This window comes from Varroa jacobsoni, unplaced genomic scaffold (genome assembly GCF_002532875.2).
Source record: "Varroa jacobsoni isolate VJ856 unplaced genomic scaffold, vjacob_1.0 scaffold_770, whole genome shotgun sequence".
NCBI lineage: Eukaryota > Metazoa > Arthropoda > Arachnida > Mesostigmata > Varroidae > Varroa > Varroa jacobsoni.
Window position 1 is genome coordinate 1 of NW_019213672.1, and position 21,215 is coordinate 21,215.

The window sequence follows — 21,215 nt, forward strand, 5'->3', positions numbered from 1 at the left end:
CGGGCTGCCTGGTCTTTTGGCAGATAGTACATCTTCTCGTCCCAGTTGATCCATAAAGAATGCCAGAAGCGTATTACTTCGACACTGCAATAAAACGAGAAGATTGGTTCATAACGGATCCAATTTATCGACCTGACTATCGAGTTCCAACTACTAAGTCTTCCTCTGCTTAATTTTACATTTATTTCGTATGCTGAAACTAAGCTACTAGTATCCGCAATGAACGTCATGCTCCGTAACTGTTTCAAATAAAATTGTGAAGTAGCGGCAAACGTAAAGCAAGCTGATTACATTAAGCCAATGCGGTACCGGATTATCAGTGACGCTCATACCTGACATAGAGCGATATGGGCACAACAGTATTGAGCACAATGATGTAGGAGAAGAAGACCAGCAACGCTATCAACGCTGCGGCTCCCACTGGATTGTCCGTAGCAATTATAGAATCCCACGGAAGATAATCCCGAAAGTATTGTCCTGAAATTCGCGCACACCGATTACTTTGAAATAGGCCTTTGTCCAAGCAGTAACACAGCCCGTCATAGTAGCAATAATGTCTTCGAAGTTGATTTGTTGGCTTGTAGTTGCGGTTTACCAACCTGTTACTGTTTCCCATACGGAGCAGGCTACTGAACAGAATGAGCATATGCTGAATAGAAAAAACACTATGCCAAGGATGAGGACATTGAGGAGACGGTCGAGCGAGGTTCGCTTGAAGATCGTCTTCCCGCTGTTTTGCATGAGCTTTGTGTCGCGACCTGCGAAGATCACCATGCCGTAGCACCTGGTCGTTTACAACGCATGGCCACGTTAACCAACCACAGAATAAGCGGACAGATTAGTGCCGTTTCCGCTGAATGCAGACACGAAAAAATTACAGGACGAGACCGTATCACATCAGACATTTCTGATTTGGCGAAAGCTTCAGTTAAATCAATACACCGCATAGCGGCAACTGAGACTAAACCATTTATCATTCGGTACCTACCAATGAGTGTTCCGAAGCACACAACCCCTGAGAAGAATCTTGTCATTATCAAGAGCGTATGTCTGATTTCGCCAATGTAATGCACCCTCGAATTTATTCAGGTTGTTGTTCGGAAGCTCGCACACAATTTCGCCTGCAAATAGCAAGGCATATTTATTATTTTATCAACCATTTAGGGGTAGTATCTTCAGGATTAAACCTTTTAGAGGATTGTTTTTTTTTTTCGAAAGTGTCTCAACCGTGCGCTGTTTTTTATGCGGTTCAGAACTGCATGGCTGTTAGGTAAGAGTAGGCATGGGTGAATGAATACGAATACTTTTCGATAGCTTAGAAACTCAAGAGTGCCTTTATTATTATAAGGGATAGCACATGTCTGGCAAACAAGTTGTATGTTAACAAATATAGTTTGAGATTCTTACTGTAGTTCCATACGCACCGTTAAATTTGGCGAGCATTTGTGCGTCGTTGGCCATCTCGGCGGTGTCTGGTAAGGCCTGACGACACTTGAGATTAGTTTCGCCGTCTAACTCAGCCGTCTCAATATAGCAAAGCCCATTAGGCTCTGAAGAGGACAGCAAAAGCAGATCGGCTGCTACAAATTGGTCATTCTCCATAAAGATCAGGTCGCCCACTTGAACCTATCAAGTGAAGAACAGCTACGTAAGCTATAGGAATTTGGCCTCTCATTGCTAAAATGTATGTAAATAAAAATGTGTAGCAAACTAGTATCTCTTCATATTTTCATTATTGAAAATAGTTGTCAGTGTATTTTTTCAGGAAGATCGTGGCCAGAAGATGTTTAACTCAAATGAGATGTATACGAGCACAGAGTATTTAGAAGACTCAAATCGGTTGGTTTTTCGCTCTTCGAAGATTAATTGTTGCCTGTAATTTTAATTTGCGTGTATTACTATTGATGTGTGCTTGTTATATGTACCTTGTGCCATCGTTCTTCTACGACGGTGCTCCCTCTCAGCACCTAAAACAGTAGCAAAAACAACAGTAACCACGTGTTGCTATTCCAAATCATTGCTGGAAATGTAGAATTAACTTCAGTCTATATCATTTGAATCAGTCGATCCGATGTCTTCTCTTTGCATGACTCGGAAACTAAGTAGAACGGCGCATCAGTCTCCAAGTAGTTATACACTTCAGTCTAATATAATATATTTAGATTGGTAGATACGTGAGTTCTGACTTCGGAATGTATTGATATTAAAAATGAAGGAATCCTGTTCACACAGATGTGAACCTTGTACTTATCGTTATCAGCACTAATAAGTGAATCTAAGTAATAAGTAACTATTTAGGACAGACATAATAAAATGACAATTGTATATAGTCGGCGGCCGGGTTTCAACAAGGCCCGTTCGTTGCCTACGTTATTTGAATGGCTATTAACGCGAAACTGCGTTGGGTGTTCCCTCGGTCAGGCTGCTAAGCGCCAAGATGGCTGTTACAAACTAATCTAGAGACCTAGAAGCCTACGATCAAGCGTTTATGAACGGCTACCATCCAAGTCAATCCTTTATGGCTATGTACGAGCTGTTCTCGTGCCTGCCAATGGATAGATGTTATATCTTTGTAGAATATTTAAACATACTACAGTGTATAAGAAATGGTTTTGATGGTAAATTAGGTAAATGTTTATAGTTATAGTAAGTATTGGCAGTGAACGCGAGAAAAGGGCAAAGACTCTCCAAGGGTTCGGGGCCAATTGACGCGACAGTAAACTTTGTAACTTTTTAAAGAGAAATGAGACTGAGGATTTAATTAAAAGCAAACAACTGGCTTCAGTAGTAGGAGAATTGGAAGGTGAGCTAGTAACTGTGAGCGAGCTGCCTGCAAATATTCATCTTTGAATTTGCTTAAAATCTAAACTCGATTGACTAAATCGATCCTGTCTCAAAAATTTTTAATTCATTTTAAATATAACAGGGGCTATGTAAGAGGCATCCAGGTGATAAGTCCACATATCTCCTACTTACAGCCCTCATTATCAGACGTGATAATTATACGTACCAACACATCGCTCCCAAAATGATTCCACAACAGGGCCGCGGTTGGGGCCATGTCAGGATATTCAGGGTCATTTCGAGTACCACTGATTATGTATTAACCGCTTTCGGCTTATTTCAACTACTTAATTTAAGTAGCTGGCTCTAAGCACAGGCAATAACGGTCGCTCGATGTCTTAGGTCACAGAACCTTGGCTTAGTTCGTTTGAATCAGAACAAATGTTCCGCCTTGTCCACGTCTTTCTTTCTCCATTAGCAATTTTCTTCTAACTTGAATGCCGACAAACATATGGGAAATTAGGTCGTAAACGTTCACAGGCCATAAACTACTGGGATCTTGTCCTAATGCAATGGTTATAAATAAAAATAAAAGAAAAAAGCTCTTTACTAAGTCACTATCAAGTAATACAGTTACTAAATATAGAGGAAAAAGGTCAAATCAAAGGCCTAAATTGTGTAAGCTAACATTTGTTGTATTCAGGTGAATTTTAGTTCAGTAAAATGTATTCGTCCTTATCAGATAGATCGTTTACAACAATGGTCTGCTTTGTATAAACATACTCTCATAACTGTTTTGAGAAGAAAATAGAATAAGAAAACGAAAGCAATAGTTTATGGGATGGTTAAGATGGTCAGTCCGCTAGCGAGATTATATGAGCACATCGGGAGATGTAGTACCCATTACATTGTTTCCGGAGGTTCATGAGCCTCTGTAGCGGTGTATAACTTCCGGTGGAAGCTATGCATCACGCACCTATATGTGATATATAGCGTTATAAGGGGTTCAATGCGTGGTTTAACATAGCTCCAGGTTGGTAGAACCCTACATCTGCTTCCTTGAATGCCCCTCCAAGTCGCGAGCTATCGTTAACGGTAGGCGAAATAGGCGATAAGTCAAAACGTTTCTTGGAGTTTTTTGAGGAACAGAAGTGTTTTTCGCAGGGGAAAGCTAACCGATTTTGTGTTGTGCGCTGCAGTTCGGAGACACATTTAGGATAGACAGTTTTGAGTTATTTAGTTGGTCCAGGATCACAAGACGGAGGTCTTCCCAAATAAGTGCTACTGGGTCTATTGAAAGGTCGAATAGGCAGAGGCCAGCAGCGACTGAGAAAAGACGGCGATTTTTGATGGTAAACGTCGTTATCATTGCTTTTCTGCGCTTCTCCATGACTGCAGCGAGAAGCGTCTATCGTCGAACAAAAGAAGTGGTTTAATGGAGGAAAAGTGTTTACATAGGCGAGCAGCGATCGCAAATAGAGATCGCGTCTGCGAACGGTGCGTCCTCCTCTCCTAAATTCTATCGCTGCCATATTCGTCAGATTCACAGTTAAGTCTGAATTAAGAGACATGCAGTTTAGCTAACGTTTGCTGAACTGAGTAGGTGCTGTTTCTACACACAAGAAGATTGTCAACATATGAAATTATCCTTCTGGATCCCCAGCCTTTTGTTGATAGATTCTGCAACAATGCCGTATACAAGTGGAGGCCCTACTCGCCCTACGAGAGACTAGTGGTTCAAAAGAAAAATTACATTTTTTCGTGCCATCATCAGTCTTTATATGGGTTTTCTGAAAGGTAACCATTACAAACTGTTGAATTATTCTCGGAACCCTTGCTTTGCCATGAATTAAAAAAATGCGCCCTTTGGCACCGAATCTGAGACCCCCTTGAAATTTGCGAAGACGTCGCATAGTTGTTGCGTGCTCTTACTTAATGAGTTTTTGGTATTAACTAGGAGAGCCTTACACGCCGTCCCGGCTGACTGGTCGCGTCGAATGTCGTAATACTCGTTTTGAATTACAGCAGCGCTTTTTAGGAACCAACTTCGTTTTGCTGTTAGCAGCAAGGCCCAATAGTTTATAGCAAACACCCTTCGCTACAATTGTAAACGACGAGATTGACAATTCAGTGCCCTATTTACTTCTAAAGATGACTAGACGTTGGTTTCTAACCACTGAACAGGTAGGGCGCCCCTTCGGAAAGACTCATTAAATAGTACCGTCCAATAAGGGTCTAAGGTAAAAGTATTCTTTTAGCGCCCCTTCCTTGTCTGGTCCGGACCCACGGCTTATTGGACTACCGAGCCAAACGAGCTTGGTCGATGTCCGTCATTAAGAAGTCAGTCTCGAACGGGTCTCTATTCACTGATCGTCTACGCAAGAGTCGTCGAGTTCCTGGGACAATCTTTTCATATTCAATCATCCGATCATAACAAAACATTGTTGACAGCTGCATCGCCCGAAACAACTTTTCGACGTCTACCCTGTTTCCGGCGGCCATACGTCGGCGATCAAAGTTAGGCTCACTTAGGGCAAGTGCATTATCTTCCACTAAGACTATCTGAAAGTCACCTACCCGTTTATTATGAAAAAATTGAATTTTGAATAAAATTAAGGATTTTAAAATAAAAATCCTAAAGAGAAAGTTTAGTTTGGACAAGATATGAAAATAGATATTTGCTTGTGCTGTACCTTAGATAGTCGATTATTGACGGAGTTGTCAGATCGATGCCTCTGGATGTCATCGAGGGCATCTTTGGCCGCAGTTAAGGTTAAAACGACAATAAGTGGTACAGCCGTTGTTACTGGAGTCAGTGACGATATTTGAGGGATGAGCTGCAGAACCTATAGCAAACATCATAGGGTAACAGGTCAAAGAATTATTGTTGAAATCATGATATTGCGACAGATACCCGGTATGGATTAGGAGTTTTAACCTCATATGTGTATTATTACGAAAAATAAAATAGAAGGTCGAATCGTATAACAGAACTCAGACAGGTATCTTTTGTGACATAAACGGGCAAGTTAGAGGCAAGCCTATGAAAATTCAAATTAAAATAGGCAAAAAAACATCTGCAGGCTCGCTCCGTCGCGGAAATATTCTCAATATTCTAAGCTCCACGTCGGGGTTTACTGTCTCTTCTTAATTTCAGATTCCCAAATCTTAAATACTCCCTAAATAGGATTTAATTTTTTGGAGTTTTTTGAACGTGTTCAATAGACTTGTTAAACAATGCAACAGATACATAAAACCAAGTTACCCATGTTAATATTTACAATCTTTTGCGCTATCTGTAGTTTAATGTGTGTATCTATGTTTTTTTCACTGTGACGTTGTTTGGTTTTGCGCAAACAGAATAATATTTGAGCCGGAGTAGTTTTAAGCGTTCTCCCTATTGATACATTCTTCTATACTCACAAGTAGGCACAGAAAGTAAAAGTTGGCAAGCCGCTGGAACTGTTCGAAGAGGTTTCTTGGGACGAACGTCAACACCGTATATTTTGATGTTTTAATGTAGTTGTTCTGTAATATCATACCATAAATAAGCTCATATCACATCGTAGTTAACGAAACAAATAAATTTCGCACCACCTTACTTAGGCACAGCCTAGGACTGGAGCAGTGGATCCCCCTAGAAGTCATTCAGAATACTCGGTAGTGAAAAAAGAAACGTTTTTCGAGCTATATTTTTTTATAAACTATATATATATATACGGTTACAAACTTCCCCAAACACAGTTTAAAATGACCGTATTCAATACCCAGCCAGAATTTTACTTTCGTATTCACTCATACCAAACTTTTTTTCGGCGCGCATTTTCAAATACGCTGATTCTCCAATGTGCAATATTTCTTTTAGTAGATTCCCCTTTGTATATACAATCATTTCATCTCTCAAACAGCACTCGTAAACAGAAATATGGCAGTAACGCTCATGATGATACAAGAACCAGTTTTTTGGAAGTCGTCATCATTAACTAAAAATGTCTCGAAACCGCTTAATTGAATGATAGTTAAAAACAATAGAACAGGTCTCAGAGTCAAAATGTTTTCGGTTGCTGATAACATCTGCTTGTACCCCCTTTACAATAATGGCGTCTATTCACTTCGAAAGACGTCACACACCCATGTACACGTGCATATACTTACCGCGTAATTGAATTGCGCATTAAACTCCGAATTATTGGCCCGAATCCGCCGTTGTGTTTCTGAAAATTCAGATAGTATCAGACATAGATATTTTATGGTCAGAAAACATCAAGAAATACTATGAGTTTTGATCATTATCTCATCATATTAATATATACTTTGAAAGATATCGGCAATGACGTGCAATGCATGATATGATACATGATATATATATATATATATATGTATACATATAAAGCAAGCCCTGCACGCCCAGCCAAGAGTATTAAGCATGGTTTTTAAGCACCTTCTTCTTGGATACTTTGACAAACGTCAAGTAACATTAGGTTTTCCAGAGTTACCCGTATTCCAGAATTACCAGAATACTCCGTAGGCGCATTCACGACGGTAGCAAGTCGAGCGAGGTATCGCACCTAGTTACAACTTCCTCAAATGAGTCTGCTCTATTTATTAGTAAAAAAAATCACGACTTTTGAGTAGTGTATGGCGATTGCATCGGCACTACAAGCAGTCCAACCGATCTTTGGAGATTTGTTTTCGAATGTTGTAGAAAATCCTATATTAGAACGTAACTTTGTTATATAAAATACGGGGACTGAATATCCCGGATGTGCCCATTGATAGCTGTGTATTGAAATTCAGTTATTCAGCGGCGTTACTATTATATACTGGTGTTTGTCTGTTATATTCGTTTGTTTAAATAAATCACTCTGCCCAGTTAAATTAGCGACCCCTGGCGTATAGACCACTGGCACACCGACTACTACCTAACGAATTTAAACGATGGCTTTGGTCGTTGGATCGCAAGCTGAACGCGTTTTCATTCATTTGTGAATTTCTTCTTTTTTTTTTTTTCTTTCCGAATACAACTTCTAGTCACTGACTATTGAAATCATTATGAATATTACTATTATAATTCAAATACATTCTGTTTTGACCTATTCAGGAGCTCGGTATCGATTCCATCATTGGTCAAGTAATCTATTTTTTTCTTCCCATGGAGTATAGTGCAGTGGCCTCGTGGTAAAGGGAATACTCATCCGTCAGTCTTCCCCTCCCGAGAACTCGGCAGGAACCATAAGCAAAGTCTAATGCAAAGGCTATAGCGAAGGTGGGGGCGATTCAAAGCGAGCTGACGATCAGGGAATTCGCCGTTCGGTCGTTCGTTCGGTTGCCTGCCTGGCTACCTCCCTATCTTGGTCTGGTTCGGGTTGGCCCTGCCTTTGCTTTCAGTGAATCTTTGTTCGCCTTCGATTTCCTAGCCATCGGGGGAAGGAAATGGCCCAAAAAGGGAGGAGTTATCGGGAGGTCCACTCCACTCTTTGGGGCCTGTCGCCCGTGGCATGGAAAGTGAGCTGCCGCTTTCGCGAATTCATGGGGTCACACGGACATTTACACACGCTGTGTATATGGGCGCAGCTGCATGCCTCAGCCAGGCTTAAGTACGACGGCGATTCAACCTGATTCGATCGGATCTGGCCAAACGGCTCAAGTTATTATCACGCATATTTTTCCCAAAATATCTAAGTAAGTTGCTTTCTAAACGTCAGATTTTCTCTTTTTCAATCAATTACTTTTTTTAACTTTATGTAATTAGATGTAGCTCGCTCTAATTTTCATAGAATGACGACGTTGCAATATTGGTCAGAAGTATTCCTGAGACAGTTGCCCTGCTTGGCCTGAACTTTGTTAGTCTAAGGAAAGGCTCGAATCGAAAGCTAAACGCCGCATAATAAAAAAGCAGACCGGTATCTCCTAAACGTATCATATGTGCCAGTTTCTATATAATGTCCGTCTAAGTCAAATGTTGTTTATATATATTTAATAAATTTATTACGTTCAAAAACTCTCTGTGGTAGAGTAGTAACTCGATGAAGGCAAGACGTCAGTACAGGGACTTTAAATAAGGAGTGTAACCGCAGTGAAGAACTCTAGGTGTGCGCCAGCCAAAGAGGAAAGGTTATGCCATCTAGGATTCAGTGTGCACAATATTAGTAAATACGCGAAAACAATAGTTGACTGATTTTATGGTGAAACATTCTCAAACGGTCTTTCTGCACTGCTTCAACAGGCGTATCAATCAGGTTCTTCTCTCAGATTATTGTCAGTTGACTACTGCAGCTGCATAGGAAGGCCGTGCATCATGCTCCCTCTGCTGCTTGCAGTAGAAGCAACATCCATCTCGTCCCTTCGGATCGGGGCTTGGTCGCAGACGGAAGAATCAAGAGCGGAGATTCTCGGTAAATTGTCGATGGACATGAATGTGTAAGAACCAGTTCTTCAGTAGGTGAGTAAGGCTTTCTCACGCCAATGATGCGTATTACACGCCATAAAGACCTCCTCAGAAGCTCTGCTGCTAATATAACTTAATCGTTACCGCTTTCGGAGTGAGGGGCAGCCTTGCGTTCCTTAACTTAAACTGACCCTTTTTAAGATATCGTATCAATACAAGATAGAGACTGCGTTACAACAAAGAGCCCCTGTTGAAGCTAAGTTTTTTAATTAAAAATTGAGAAAAAAAAACTTTACTATAAGGTTAAATCCCAACAGGGTTTATGCGAACAATTATATAATAATTGTTCGCATAAACCCTAACAGAAACTTTTTTCTAATGCGTTCGATTTCTTTCTGACATAAAAAAGATGTAATTGTTGCAAGTGAGTACCACGGTTGTGGGTGAACGAAGCGCCGAACGCACAGCCACAAGATCCTCCAGCTATCAATCAATAGTTTCTTTCAACTTATTTGAGTGACCAATTTCCATTCATAGCAGACTACCACTAGTAGGTATTTGTAATTTGCTCAAGATGCGCCCAACCGTTCCACGAAGATTATAATACCGCGTCCTTAACAAGGTGTTGGCAATGACGATCCTTACAAAAAAAATTGCATCGTTTGAAATACTCAACCAATTCCAGCATTAACAGATATTTATTATGCTGAGTATTTTAAAAAAACCGCCAAAAGTTGGTCATGTTTAATGATGAATCATCCCAACACACGCAGATATTGCCGATAAAGAGTTTACTAGTTCTCAGCTAGCTCTCCTATAGTGAGCTTGATATTACTTTTAACAACGTTTTATAAGAACGATTCTAGAATTGAAAGGATACTTCGTTACTCGCTCCATACTAAATCACTGTCTACTAGCATAACAACAAACACTTAGCGGATACGAGAACTTTAATCAGTAGAAATAAATTTTTCACTCAGTGTCTATAATAGTTTTTATTGCATATGCAGTGTTTCTTGAACGGTAAACGCAGGCAATTTCGATCTGATCCTAACAAAACGTGGCTTGTCGTTAGCGGGCAAATTTTCCACCAAAAAATCGTTTTTAATCGCCCCCACTTATCTATGTAAGGCTACGCTTGATAACCTTAGCGATACTTGACCCGATTATGTTATAGTCTTTGGCTTAGCGTACATTACATACAAGCGCATAAATGTAATCGGTTTATTAACGTGATAAAAAATTGTTTTTTTTTTTTTTTTTTTCGCTAAAATTTTCAATAGTCCATGCGGAGCGAAAACGATAAACCGACTAACTGACTGATAGTTCTCCTTATTTTTAGTTTTCTATGTCTGATGGAAGGAATATCACAGTTACTCCATGTACAACGAGTGACTCCATATTCTATCATTATTTTTTTTTTATTATGGTCTGCAATGGCTGGTGTTTACGGTTCACTTATAAGACAAACGAACAGTGGTTTTTTATAGATATCCATACACGAAATCGACGGACGGTCATATGCCTTTCCAGGAAGCCGGTGTCTATGACTATGTTTTCAGCAGAAACAAAACGTTTACACGAAGTGCTCAGCTGAATTTAGGCCACAGACCACTCATGGTTCGTAGTTTAAACGGCAAGGCTACCCTACAACATATGACTAATAAATTAACTTACTAGAAGTATCTTCATATTTTTATTTATTTATATTTGCAGTGTATTCACCACAGGGTTTCCGCGACGGCTACGTTCGGTAGCTCTTCCTACACTTAAAAAAAAAAACAAGCTATAAAAATAGATATCAAAATGTTTAAGAAGTTTTATGTATTTGAGATTTCTTTATACGGCTACCTGATAAAATGTAAAATGGAGCTCGTAGAGAAACTTAACTCAATTGAGTTAAGACGTTTCTAGCCAAACCAGAAAGGCTTGTCCTTAACGTAACATATTATTGCTGTCTTCCTAATAACAGTTGGAAATTGAAAACCTAGGATGCTTTCAGTGGTCGCAGCAATGGATGCTTCACCTAACCAAAGAGCGGATGAAACATCTGATAAATATGGGAAATTTTGACGGTTATTTTTTCGCAGTTCTAAAATCGTCGGCATATCACCAATGCTGTGAGTTGCATCAATATTATGGTGATCCTCTATAGAGAACAAACGAGGTATAGTGCCATGAACGAATGACCTGGGATTTGCGGATGAATAGGCCATCCAAGGAGTGGTTAGATCTCTACGTTAAGGACATTGTCCGCTGCCGCCGTTTAGAACGGGTGCTGTGGTCGTGACAATGTTATACGCGCCACAGGCGACGTAGAATAATAGTAACAACTCCACCTTTTTCTACTTTTCCTGATTAAACTCATGTGCCTCCCGTTTCATCAAGTATATCAATTCGATAATCATCACCACGCTATATATATTCTATACTATTATTTACTACTATTATTCTATACTATATATAACTAGAAGAACACACATTTAACGCCAGGCTGGAGCACTTTCTACATACATAAAAGAACATCTCCACAGATTCTGCTGCTCGACCATTTAAGGTGATAAAGCATGTTATCGATATTATTAGAACATAAAGATTAATCTTAGTTCAGTTTATTGTCTAAAAAAAACACCCGATTTTACGGAACTAGCGTGGCTATCCGCCAGCTAAACAACAAGGATTTAACAAGATACACAAGACTATCAGTAAATAAGAGGAAAAAACGTTTCGATGCGTTTTTAACCAACGTAAATACGCAGTAGAACTTATTCCACTGCTGACACTCTATATAGGTCGTAAAACTTTCTGTATAATTATGGTCCAAAAGCTAAGTCCACTTTTTTCATCGATCTACATCGACTCGAGGCCGCTTAGGACTCACCCAGGCAACAGTTATTTTTTTTATCTACTATCTGAGAAAACATGAAACAAACAGACCCACGTGTTCAAATCATATCTGTGGCAAACATGGCTTTTTCTTAATTCACTGCATTGACGCTTTTTCGTTTTCCTTAATATGCGCCTATCGGGATTTCATCGAATCTTCGTTGTCGTTACTTAATTGCCATTTCGACTATAGACTTATAAGAAAACCACCAGAAAGTTTGAAGCCATTAAAAATAATGTAACTCGAACTGTGTTTGGTCTTCATTAACCAAGCTCAATTTTGAAAGCTCGCGTCCAGCATAAACATCGCTAATAATTAAGTAAGTAGCAAGCAATGATCGAGGTTTTCAAATGGTCGCCTGGGAAACTCCCAGTTAACTGCCCTATGACTAACCGGACCTTCAATCTCCTATGTAACAGAAACCCTAAGGAGTTAGAAGGGGCGACTTGACTATCCTTAAAAAATAAAACTGTGTTAAATATAGTCGGTAATAATGTACTACGACGGCGTGGGAAAGCCTGCTATGATCGACTATAAATTTTTATAATGTTGCTTAGTTTTAAGCCAATGCCAACGAATACTAGCTGAACATGTAGACCAAAAACACCTGAGTGACAAGGATGTCTAAAGATTAATAATGCTATTGTGCTCCTAACGAGTAAAGCGTGTCTTTTGAGCCAATAATCCAAACTCCCACTTGTCGTTTCTAGGATAAGCCGCAATCTTGCTATGTAGCGTTGTTTTGTCGCAAAAAGTCGTCTGTGCAGAAAGTCCCATATGAGTCAGACACGGAATATCCTGATTGCACATATTTTTAAGGGACACCCGAAACCTGCATACGGCTCAATTCAAATCCGGACAATTTCATTGGACTTTTCTTAGCTTAATCGGCTGCCATCGGTCTAGCGGGGAAATCTGCTAGTTCTCTCCGGTTCTGGTACGTGCAGTAAGTCTACGGTCTTCACAGCATATTTACACGCCGACAACCGCACGCGGCATTATAACGTCTAGCTCTCCATTTATGGAACATATTTCTCTATTATAACGGGTAATACAGACCAATTTCTGTTAAAGGTGGCTCATAATTAGCGATTTTGAATGCAGCTAGTTTGTCTTGAAAGCGCACTTTTTTAAGATTAGCTAGATATCTCTTAGAGATTGACGTTTAAGCTAGTCCGCACCCGTGATAGTTCATTCGACTTCGGAACCATGCCATATACTTAAGGCCGCCAATGTGTTTCAAAATACTCCCCTCAAGTTTGAGATATTTAAGCGCGAAGCTAGAGTATATATAAAAAAAAACAAAAAAAAAAAAAACTCGATTTCGAATGGTGAAAAAGGGGAATCAGCTTTGTGTGTGAGTGAAAAACTGTTAGAAAGGCTCTAAAAATACGATTTTTTTTTTTTTTTCCTTTTAATAACATGCAGGCTGGCGTAAGGTTGTTATTTCAATTAAGTTATGAACGTATAAGGTTACATCTGAAAATCGAGCCCGAAAGCGCACGCCCGTGAGTTCGGCGTCCTCACCGTCTTGCACCTCCGAAGTTACACAGCAATTGAACTCGGCACTGTGGGGACTTTTCGGATAAAAGGTATCATAATGAATATGAAATCCAGCTACGGTGTGCAAAAAGAGTGGCAAAATTTCATTTTTTAAAGCAAAACAGGAAACAACGAGCCCGATCAACTTTGCGAATTCGGCCCACAATTCTTGTTACAACCCCATTAAACTCCTTCTAAGAATTAATACGGAAGTGAAGAGTGAAAAGAAGTCCTACAATTGAACCGTTTTCGGCAATTACGAGCTTATCCGTCAATGGACCATCTATCACGAGCTGAATGTATCGTCGTACGCTATATAACAATCCAATCTAAATAGTAACTCGAGAATGGCATCGAACCGCCCAAACGTCAAGCTGAGAATGTTTTAGCTATCAGGACAAAGTTTGCGAATGAGAAAGCCTGAACATGCGCTCACGACCTGAAACAAATGTTTGACATAAATCACCATATGTCTTACGCGATTCTCCGTATATATTAACATAAAGAAAGCTAAGATGAATGGAAGCTAACTTTAGATTTAATTTATGATCGCTTCCTTGATAAATAAGAGCTTATTACTTGTTGGGAATTATTTGGTTTTATTCGGTGTGGCTCATGCCTAATTAATTATCTAAACCTTTTTAGATAACTTTCATTATAGGGGAACTTTATTATAATGAGTGGCTTACTTCAATAATAACATTGAGGAGGACGACTTTGACTCCACCGTTCTGCCCTTCTGTGCGTTATGTATCCTTAGAAGCTGCAAAGGATGAGTCTTTTCCTAACTTAATCAAATGGGCTCTTACAGAAGTTTAGCATTTTACTACTTGCCAACCAAATCCAAGTAATCTAACAAACTGTCAGGATAACCCATTTTTGAAGACCTTTTATTTTTTGCAATTCCTTCCCACTAAAATTTTTCTAGCAAAGTGGAAGAGAAACACATTGTCACTGTGTCATGTAGCACGTCAAAGAAATACGCAGCGTGCGCTCAAGTTCTGTAAAATGTAAAGAATAATAGTATCAAAAAAAAGAAAAGAAACTAAATATCGATTTCTCTCAGCCTTCATTCTTTCCTATAGCTGGAAAAGTAGGTATTCATATATGCAGTCAGCAAGTTTGTTTTTTTTTACATGTTGGATTCACTTAGTAACGATACGATGCCATTGCTAATTGTACTCACGGAATCCGTGAATGATTGCTTGTGAGAAACGTCGCACACGATCGAAGCCATTGGAAGCCCCACTCGTAAGAGACTTTTTCGGCTCCCCTCCACCACCCGTACTCCCACCCCTTCCGCCGCTGCCGCCGACGCCTATTTCACTTCCCCCTGCCAAAGTACTGAAATATGGCGAACTCGAGTCTCTCACCCGATGGTGATAAGTTTTGCCACTGCCGATACTGCCATGACCACTCCAAGTAGCGCTAGGCCTTGCTTCATGTACGTGAGACTCTCTATCATTTTTCAGGTTCGAACTTTTTCGATTACTTCGATGTTGCCTGCATTCTCTAGTCCGCTGTCCACTGGAACGATGATTTCGATCTAAAGACCGATGACGTCCATGATGGTGTTGAAGAGCGCCATCTGAGTGCCTATGCTCCCTTGGTGAGTTGTGACGGTTTCCCTGTAAAGAGTCATCGTCGTCGTGGGGCGTGGAACCGCCTGGGCTAGATCGACTTCCCCGGTGTTCACGAGGTTCCCCACTGGCGGATTTTCGTCGTTCTTCATTTGAACTGCCGCGCTTTCTATCTCGGTTTCGATCATGGTCCCTTCGACGGTTAGGGGACCGCCGTTCATCGGGAGAATAGTTCCCCCTCTGGCTCAGAGACATCAGCATTACAACGAAGTGTCTCGTGTACACAACACAAATATGCAAGACTTGATACAGTTACGCTCGTATCTTGTATTTCTAGAAGAAACCCTGGATGAGGAAATCTCTTTAGCAATGTATATTTGCGTAACGCATTTGTTCTTTACTGGATCTTACTGTGGCTAGACCATGGCTTTAGGCGTGTCTTAGACTGCTGCAAAACGCTCTGGACGTTTTAGAACAGAGCCTAGGTTTGACCTAGATTCTGCGCGTACTCGGGGAACGGAAATATTTCGGTCCGTCTCTGCCACGATTTTAACCACGTTCTTCGATGCCATCGCTGTACAAGATTACCTCGTTCATGACCCAGGGTCATGAGACGGAAACCTTCGATAGATCATGAGGTTAAGACACATTGACGTCTCTACTAAGCCTTCTGGTCTTCACCTCGTCGAAGTATTTTTAATAGATTAACTTACAGGGCTCTTGTTCTTTAATTACAGAACAGTTCACCAGCAATAGCATCATTATGTTAAAATTTACCAAACAAAGCAATCAAAGCGAAATTATAGGTAGAATTTGTAAGAAATAGGATTTACTGGAATGACCATTAATTATTTCAGTCAAGTTCCATCTCAACCATACAACAGCTTCCTCTTCAATACCCTTTATCTGTTTCTATTCATTGGTATAGTAGATAGACGAGGCACGCGTCTTGGCCAAGCATCATCTTGGACCTAAAGGCGTCCTTTTACGAAGACGAGACTTCCACATTTAGATAAGGCGGCGCTTTTGAGCGCGATATGCTGTCATTGATTTTAAGACATCCTTAACGAATTGATTTTCTTCAAAGTACTTTGATGGTTTTCTGGATAGACGTTTTTTGCGAGGACAGTTCCGAGGCCACATGTTGGAACACTTCAAGAACACAAGTGTTCTTCGTATAGAGTCGACAGGGTTATAGTTTGAAGCTGAAACGGGCGATCTCTGGCACTGCAGTCCACACGTTTATGTTTGGGTATTCGGATGACACTTAACTGCTATAACTTCTATGACGAGCATTTATGTGATCTTCTTTTAACTTGGTTTCGCTTGAAACACCTGTGGTAAAAATTGTCATTTGCGCTGCCGGTATTAAATGATGTGGTCTGTGTCGTAGATGATTTAAATTACTTGACAATAGTCGTCGTATAGTCTTGAGGCTATCACCTTTTTAAAAGTTATTTTCTCGGATACGGACGGAGCATTTGACAACAGATTCTATATTCGTCGCATTGGTCAGTGGTAAGGACTATAGATGTTTAATAGTTTGCTGTCCGTTGCCGAAATTTGTCTACTGTGCAAACCATCGTAGGGGATTTCGTCTCATACTTTGTTGTCAGACGGATGAAGGCGAGGTACTCGCCTTCTTGGGCTTCTTTAGGCGCTTAACATATAACCGCTTTGTCTCGGAGCCTTTGTAAAGCAAGGCAACCGTCCGTCTATATGAGTAAATCAGTAATAAACAGACAGGGTTTTTGAGTACTTGATAAATAACTGGTTTTGAATTGTCTAATAGTCCTATTACGCACGAATATTAATGGTGCACTGCCTATAAAATACATAGATTAAAATTCTCGGTATGTACCATACATAAAAATACCAAATTATTACCGTTGGCCGTTAAAGAATTGGCTCCAGACAAAATTTACATCGGAGATGGGTCGCCAAGGCATATCTGCATCGTCAGAATACGCAGTAGGGTTATTTGATTAAGTGTCTACCTTTTCTTGCTTTTTTTAAATGGTTGCTATTCATCCTTAGAAATAGTTAGCAGATGTAGCAGAGATTTCCAATTGTACTAATATAGCTCCAGCGTCTGATGGATACTCGCCTATAGCGAATTGTAAACTTCATAGTTGAAATTGGCTCACTTGTGATGTCAGTGCAGATAACACAATGAAAGTTCTTTTATAAAGGAGCAGAAACTAAATCCTTATCCGAAGACAAAAGTTACAGACCGTGACGATTCTGACTGAATCAGCTGAGTAACGCAAATAATAAAAAGAAGGTCTGGGGACACCTAATTTTCAGAAATCTAGCGGGAAGTCTAAGCAATAATATGGTCAGCGATTCTTGTCAGCGTCCACGTATATCAGTCAGTTCTAAAATTTTTCGGGTATGTTACCTCATGTTGAAAGCTACAAAGGTTTGCAGAAGAAGTCGTCTGTATTACCGGTTCATTCTTACAAATGCTTTAAATGCGCGCAGTTCACATGACAGCAATTGTGTCTACTTCAGTTAAATGTTTCAGAATATAGGCACCGTTGTTTATCTTGATTCGTTCTAGAGTTGCTGAGTCGTGCACCACGCTGTCGGTTTCCTCTTGTTGCCACAGTAGAACAAGCAGCAAAGGTTGAAAGCGATCTAAGGCTTCATCTCGACGATACCGGTCGGTACAATGTGACTAGATGTTGTTCGACGTGCTTTGATAATGGCCGTCGCTGTCGGTGGCAATACACTGCCGCTGCAGCCGCCGCTGGGCCGATGAGCTGACGGTAAGGACGCATTCTCGGTCCCGCCCGGCTCAGCCCAGCCGAGGATGAACAAGGAGTGTCAAGCCACAGTCGTGGGTGTGGACCCACGATTACGAACTGGAGGAAGGAACAAGCCGCAGCAGCCGAAAGCTCTTGTGATATTCCTATGCCAGCAGCACGCAGCCCAAACACCCACACAATCCCCCCTCCAGAAAGGCATCGGCCTCAACCATCCAACCTACAGTCTTCTAACGTCAAATAGCAGTTCACCGTGCAGCAAGAACGCTACCAGCGGGGTAAAATAATGTAGTGGGGGTTTGGGCCACGTTGTCGCTGTGTCGGCCCGCTTTCCCTAGCTTCTTTACGCCCCTTTTCGCTTACTCTCGCTTCTAGCCGCGATAAACTTCCTCTAAGAATGTAGTTTGATGACGAGACAAGCTCACGTGGCTGACCGCTCTTCCACTGACGAATGGTGGGTTTCGTGGTCAGGTCGAAACAAAGTTTCTACGACTGGAGGCGTAGAAAAGCAGAAGAATTAGGGGGCCAGAAAGGGTTTGCAATAGCCTGCTGCTGGACAGACTCAGGCAGTAGAGGGCGAACGGAAAAAGGAGAAAGGTTCGTGAACGAACGAACGAACGTGGGCGAGGCGGCAAGAGCAGCGGCCGCAGTCGAGAAGGAGGGAATAGGACAAGCGACAGCGCGGTGACGGCTGGTTGTTTCACAGACGTGACATCGAAAGTTGGCCGATCAGAGGAAGCGCAAGAATTGGGAAGAAAAAGGCGGAGGGAAATTGAAAAGGGGAAGAGACAGAGCAAAGTAACCACCGTCGAGGTCATAAGCGACGGCAAAGGCTAGGAAAGGGAGGATTGCAGGAGGAAGGCCATTATCCCCCGCTTATGTAACGCGCACCCACATTCACGTTCGTGCGTGTACATGAGACAGAATACGACACAAGACACTAGTGCTGGCGCCGCAATTGCGCGAGCGACTAAGGGGAACCGGCATAGGCGGCTAAGGAGATATGGCAAAGGTTCGTTGGCTGCCTATTTACTCAGATGAGGGAAGGAAATCGTGAGTGTTGGGAAAGGGAAAGGCGAAGGAAGTCGTACGAGCTCCGGTAGCGGCAGCATCAGGCAGGATCATAGCGGAAGGGCGTTGTCCAAAAGACAAATAACGTTGCTATCTTTTACGTTCTTTCTGCTTCTTTAGATTTTTTCGTTTTACTACAATGATTACCACTAACGCCATAACAATCACGCAGCAGACACATGTACCTCAAAGTTAGGCTCTTCTACTTAGCCTTCTTTCTTATCTAGCACCGTGTCTGCTTACGAAGTTCGCCATAAATCAACGTCAACAGAACAAAAGTACATCGACTACACGTCTTTATCCGTCACTTGGCATTATCGAATGGGTCGTAACCAGGATTGCATCAATTCGCTAACGCAGTGGTGACATGCAGTTAACCATGCGAGTCCAAGTAAATTCAACAGGAACTCACCATTACAGGTCATTGTTTACGTGAACGTTATAAACGCTTAGCGGGCGACTGCATTAAGCATGTCTATATGTTGAAAGAATGCTCGCATCGTGAAGTCTCATAGACGTAAACGTTAAAGGCTCTTATTTAACGTAAATTGTGCAGTACAGGGTTCTCACATAAAAAAAAAGAACGCTACACAAATTAATGTCATCGAACCAAGGCAATCCAACTATACTTTACACTAATCTGAAGATGACAGAACAGAGTGATGAATATTGCTTCCTCTTTGCTAATGCTAACATTTCAACTTGCGAAGGGTTTATGTTTGCATATTCACTTACCCTTTCACTTAAACATTCGAATTCAGCCGCGTCTATTTGAAAAACCGATCACTTGAAGATCTCATGACAGTCTCGTGTATCGTACGAGCCTTTGAAAACAGGACATTACTGCACGAGATGTCCACTAAATCCCAGCTAAAATTCCCCTAGCAACATCCTATGTTCGCTCCTGAGAACGTTTCTAGAAGCCTGATCGCTATGAAGGTTCAGTGTAGTTCATTCATGACGGATGGATACAGATTTGTGCATCAAAGAACAGACTTTAAACGTCTATAATTATGTTAACCGATAATTAGAATGGCCGGACCAATATAACTGTGTTAATTTTAATGGCCTTTTATCAGATTGTTGATACCATGTACAGCGATACCCTAGTACCTTCACAGCTGCGATTTATTCGCTCTGCACGACGGAAATACCTAGGGATTAACAATTATTTGTACGCGCTGAAGCACTCGAGAGCGCTACTCACGTATGTGTCCCAGCGTATGGTATAGGATAGTCCGCGATCTACGTTAGTTCCTTTTTAATAATGCCAGGCCTTTAGACTAGCTACGACGCCTGTTTAAGAGCTAGCTAGGTTTGCTGTAGCGGAAACGTTTGATGAAGTTGTTTGATTATTTTCGTGCGCTCCATAGAATACTACGGTACCTATTTTATTTACGCGTATCGAATTTTCCCCTTGTTGAGAACACCCTTTTACCTGCACAAACCTTGGCATTCTCTCCAACCGACAATCTCTCTGTCTACAGGTTTCCTCGAACTGAAGAAGAGTGCATGAATTCGACCTGTTAAGCTTTTGCCAATCTTCACATTACGTCTCCACCTTACTGACCTGAGGGTACGCCGTGGCCGATGTGAAAGCGTGTTAGTATCCGTTTGTACTGTCTTTTAACTGTCTGCATGTCCACTCGTCTTTCCAGGTAGATTGCACGCCCACGGAATCATGTTTTGCCGCTTGGGAACAGCGTGGTTCCCTTTGATTCGCCACGGAAGCCGTTGATACACACCCAGGAACATTTTTTCAGTGTAAAGTAATTTCATTCAGACGACGACCTATTTGTTGCAGCCTTTTAACATCACCTTCCTTTAGACCTCCCAACTCGACGGTGAGAAACATCAGGGGCTTTGTATCTGCCACGCTAGCTGACTCTGGCGACAATTCGGGTCTAGCGATTCGGCAGTCGCGCACATGCCTGTCAGGCGACAGCGCCATCGACAGGTACTTAACGAGACTGTCACATAGACACGGTTTCTGGATGTTCTACAGGAACGCCTTGAACGGTATCCCAACATGCTGAGTCCGCGCATGATATCCTCTCGCTTGATGTTCTTGACTTTCGATGAAATTGCTGGAACAGATAACACTCTGCGTCCCCTCGCTGCCTACAACAGATCAGTAATAAGCTGGCATAGCAAAAGACCATAGTCAGCCTCAAACGTACGCTTATGTGACTAGC

General features: G+C 41.3%; 1 protein-coding gene across 1 annotated transcript in view; it reads right to left on the bottom strand.

Moving 5' to 3' along the window:
- Nucleotides 1-332: 332 nt before the first annotated feature.
- LOC111263493 (putative phospholipid-transporting ATPase IM) overlaps nt 333-21,215 on the bottom strand; it is a gene marked incomplete at its 3' end in the record, with an annotated part of 49,261 nt that continues 28,378 nt past the window's right edge. Inside the window, exons 5-12 of the mRNA XM_086969665.1 lie at nt 6,940-6,998; nt 6,208-6,312; nt 5,478-5,630; nt 1,926-1,967; nt 1,425-1,626; nt 989-1,121; nt 600-784; nt 333-477 (exon numbers count right to left, since the gene is read on the bottom strand). Of these exons, the coding sequence (XP_086825791.1) occupies nt 333-477; nt 600-784; nt 989-1,121; nt 1,425-1,626; nt 1,926-1,967; nt 5,478-5,630; nt 6,208-6,312; nt 6,940-6,998 (1,024 nt within the window). The remainder of the gene's footprint in view (nt 478-599; nt 785-988; nt 1,122-1,424; nt 1,627-1,925; nt 1,968-5,477; nt 5,631-6,207; nt 6,313-6,939; nt 6,999-21,215) is intronic.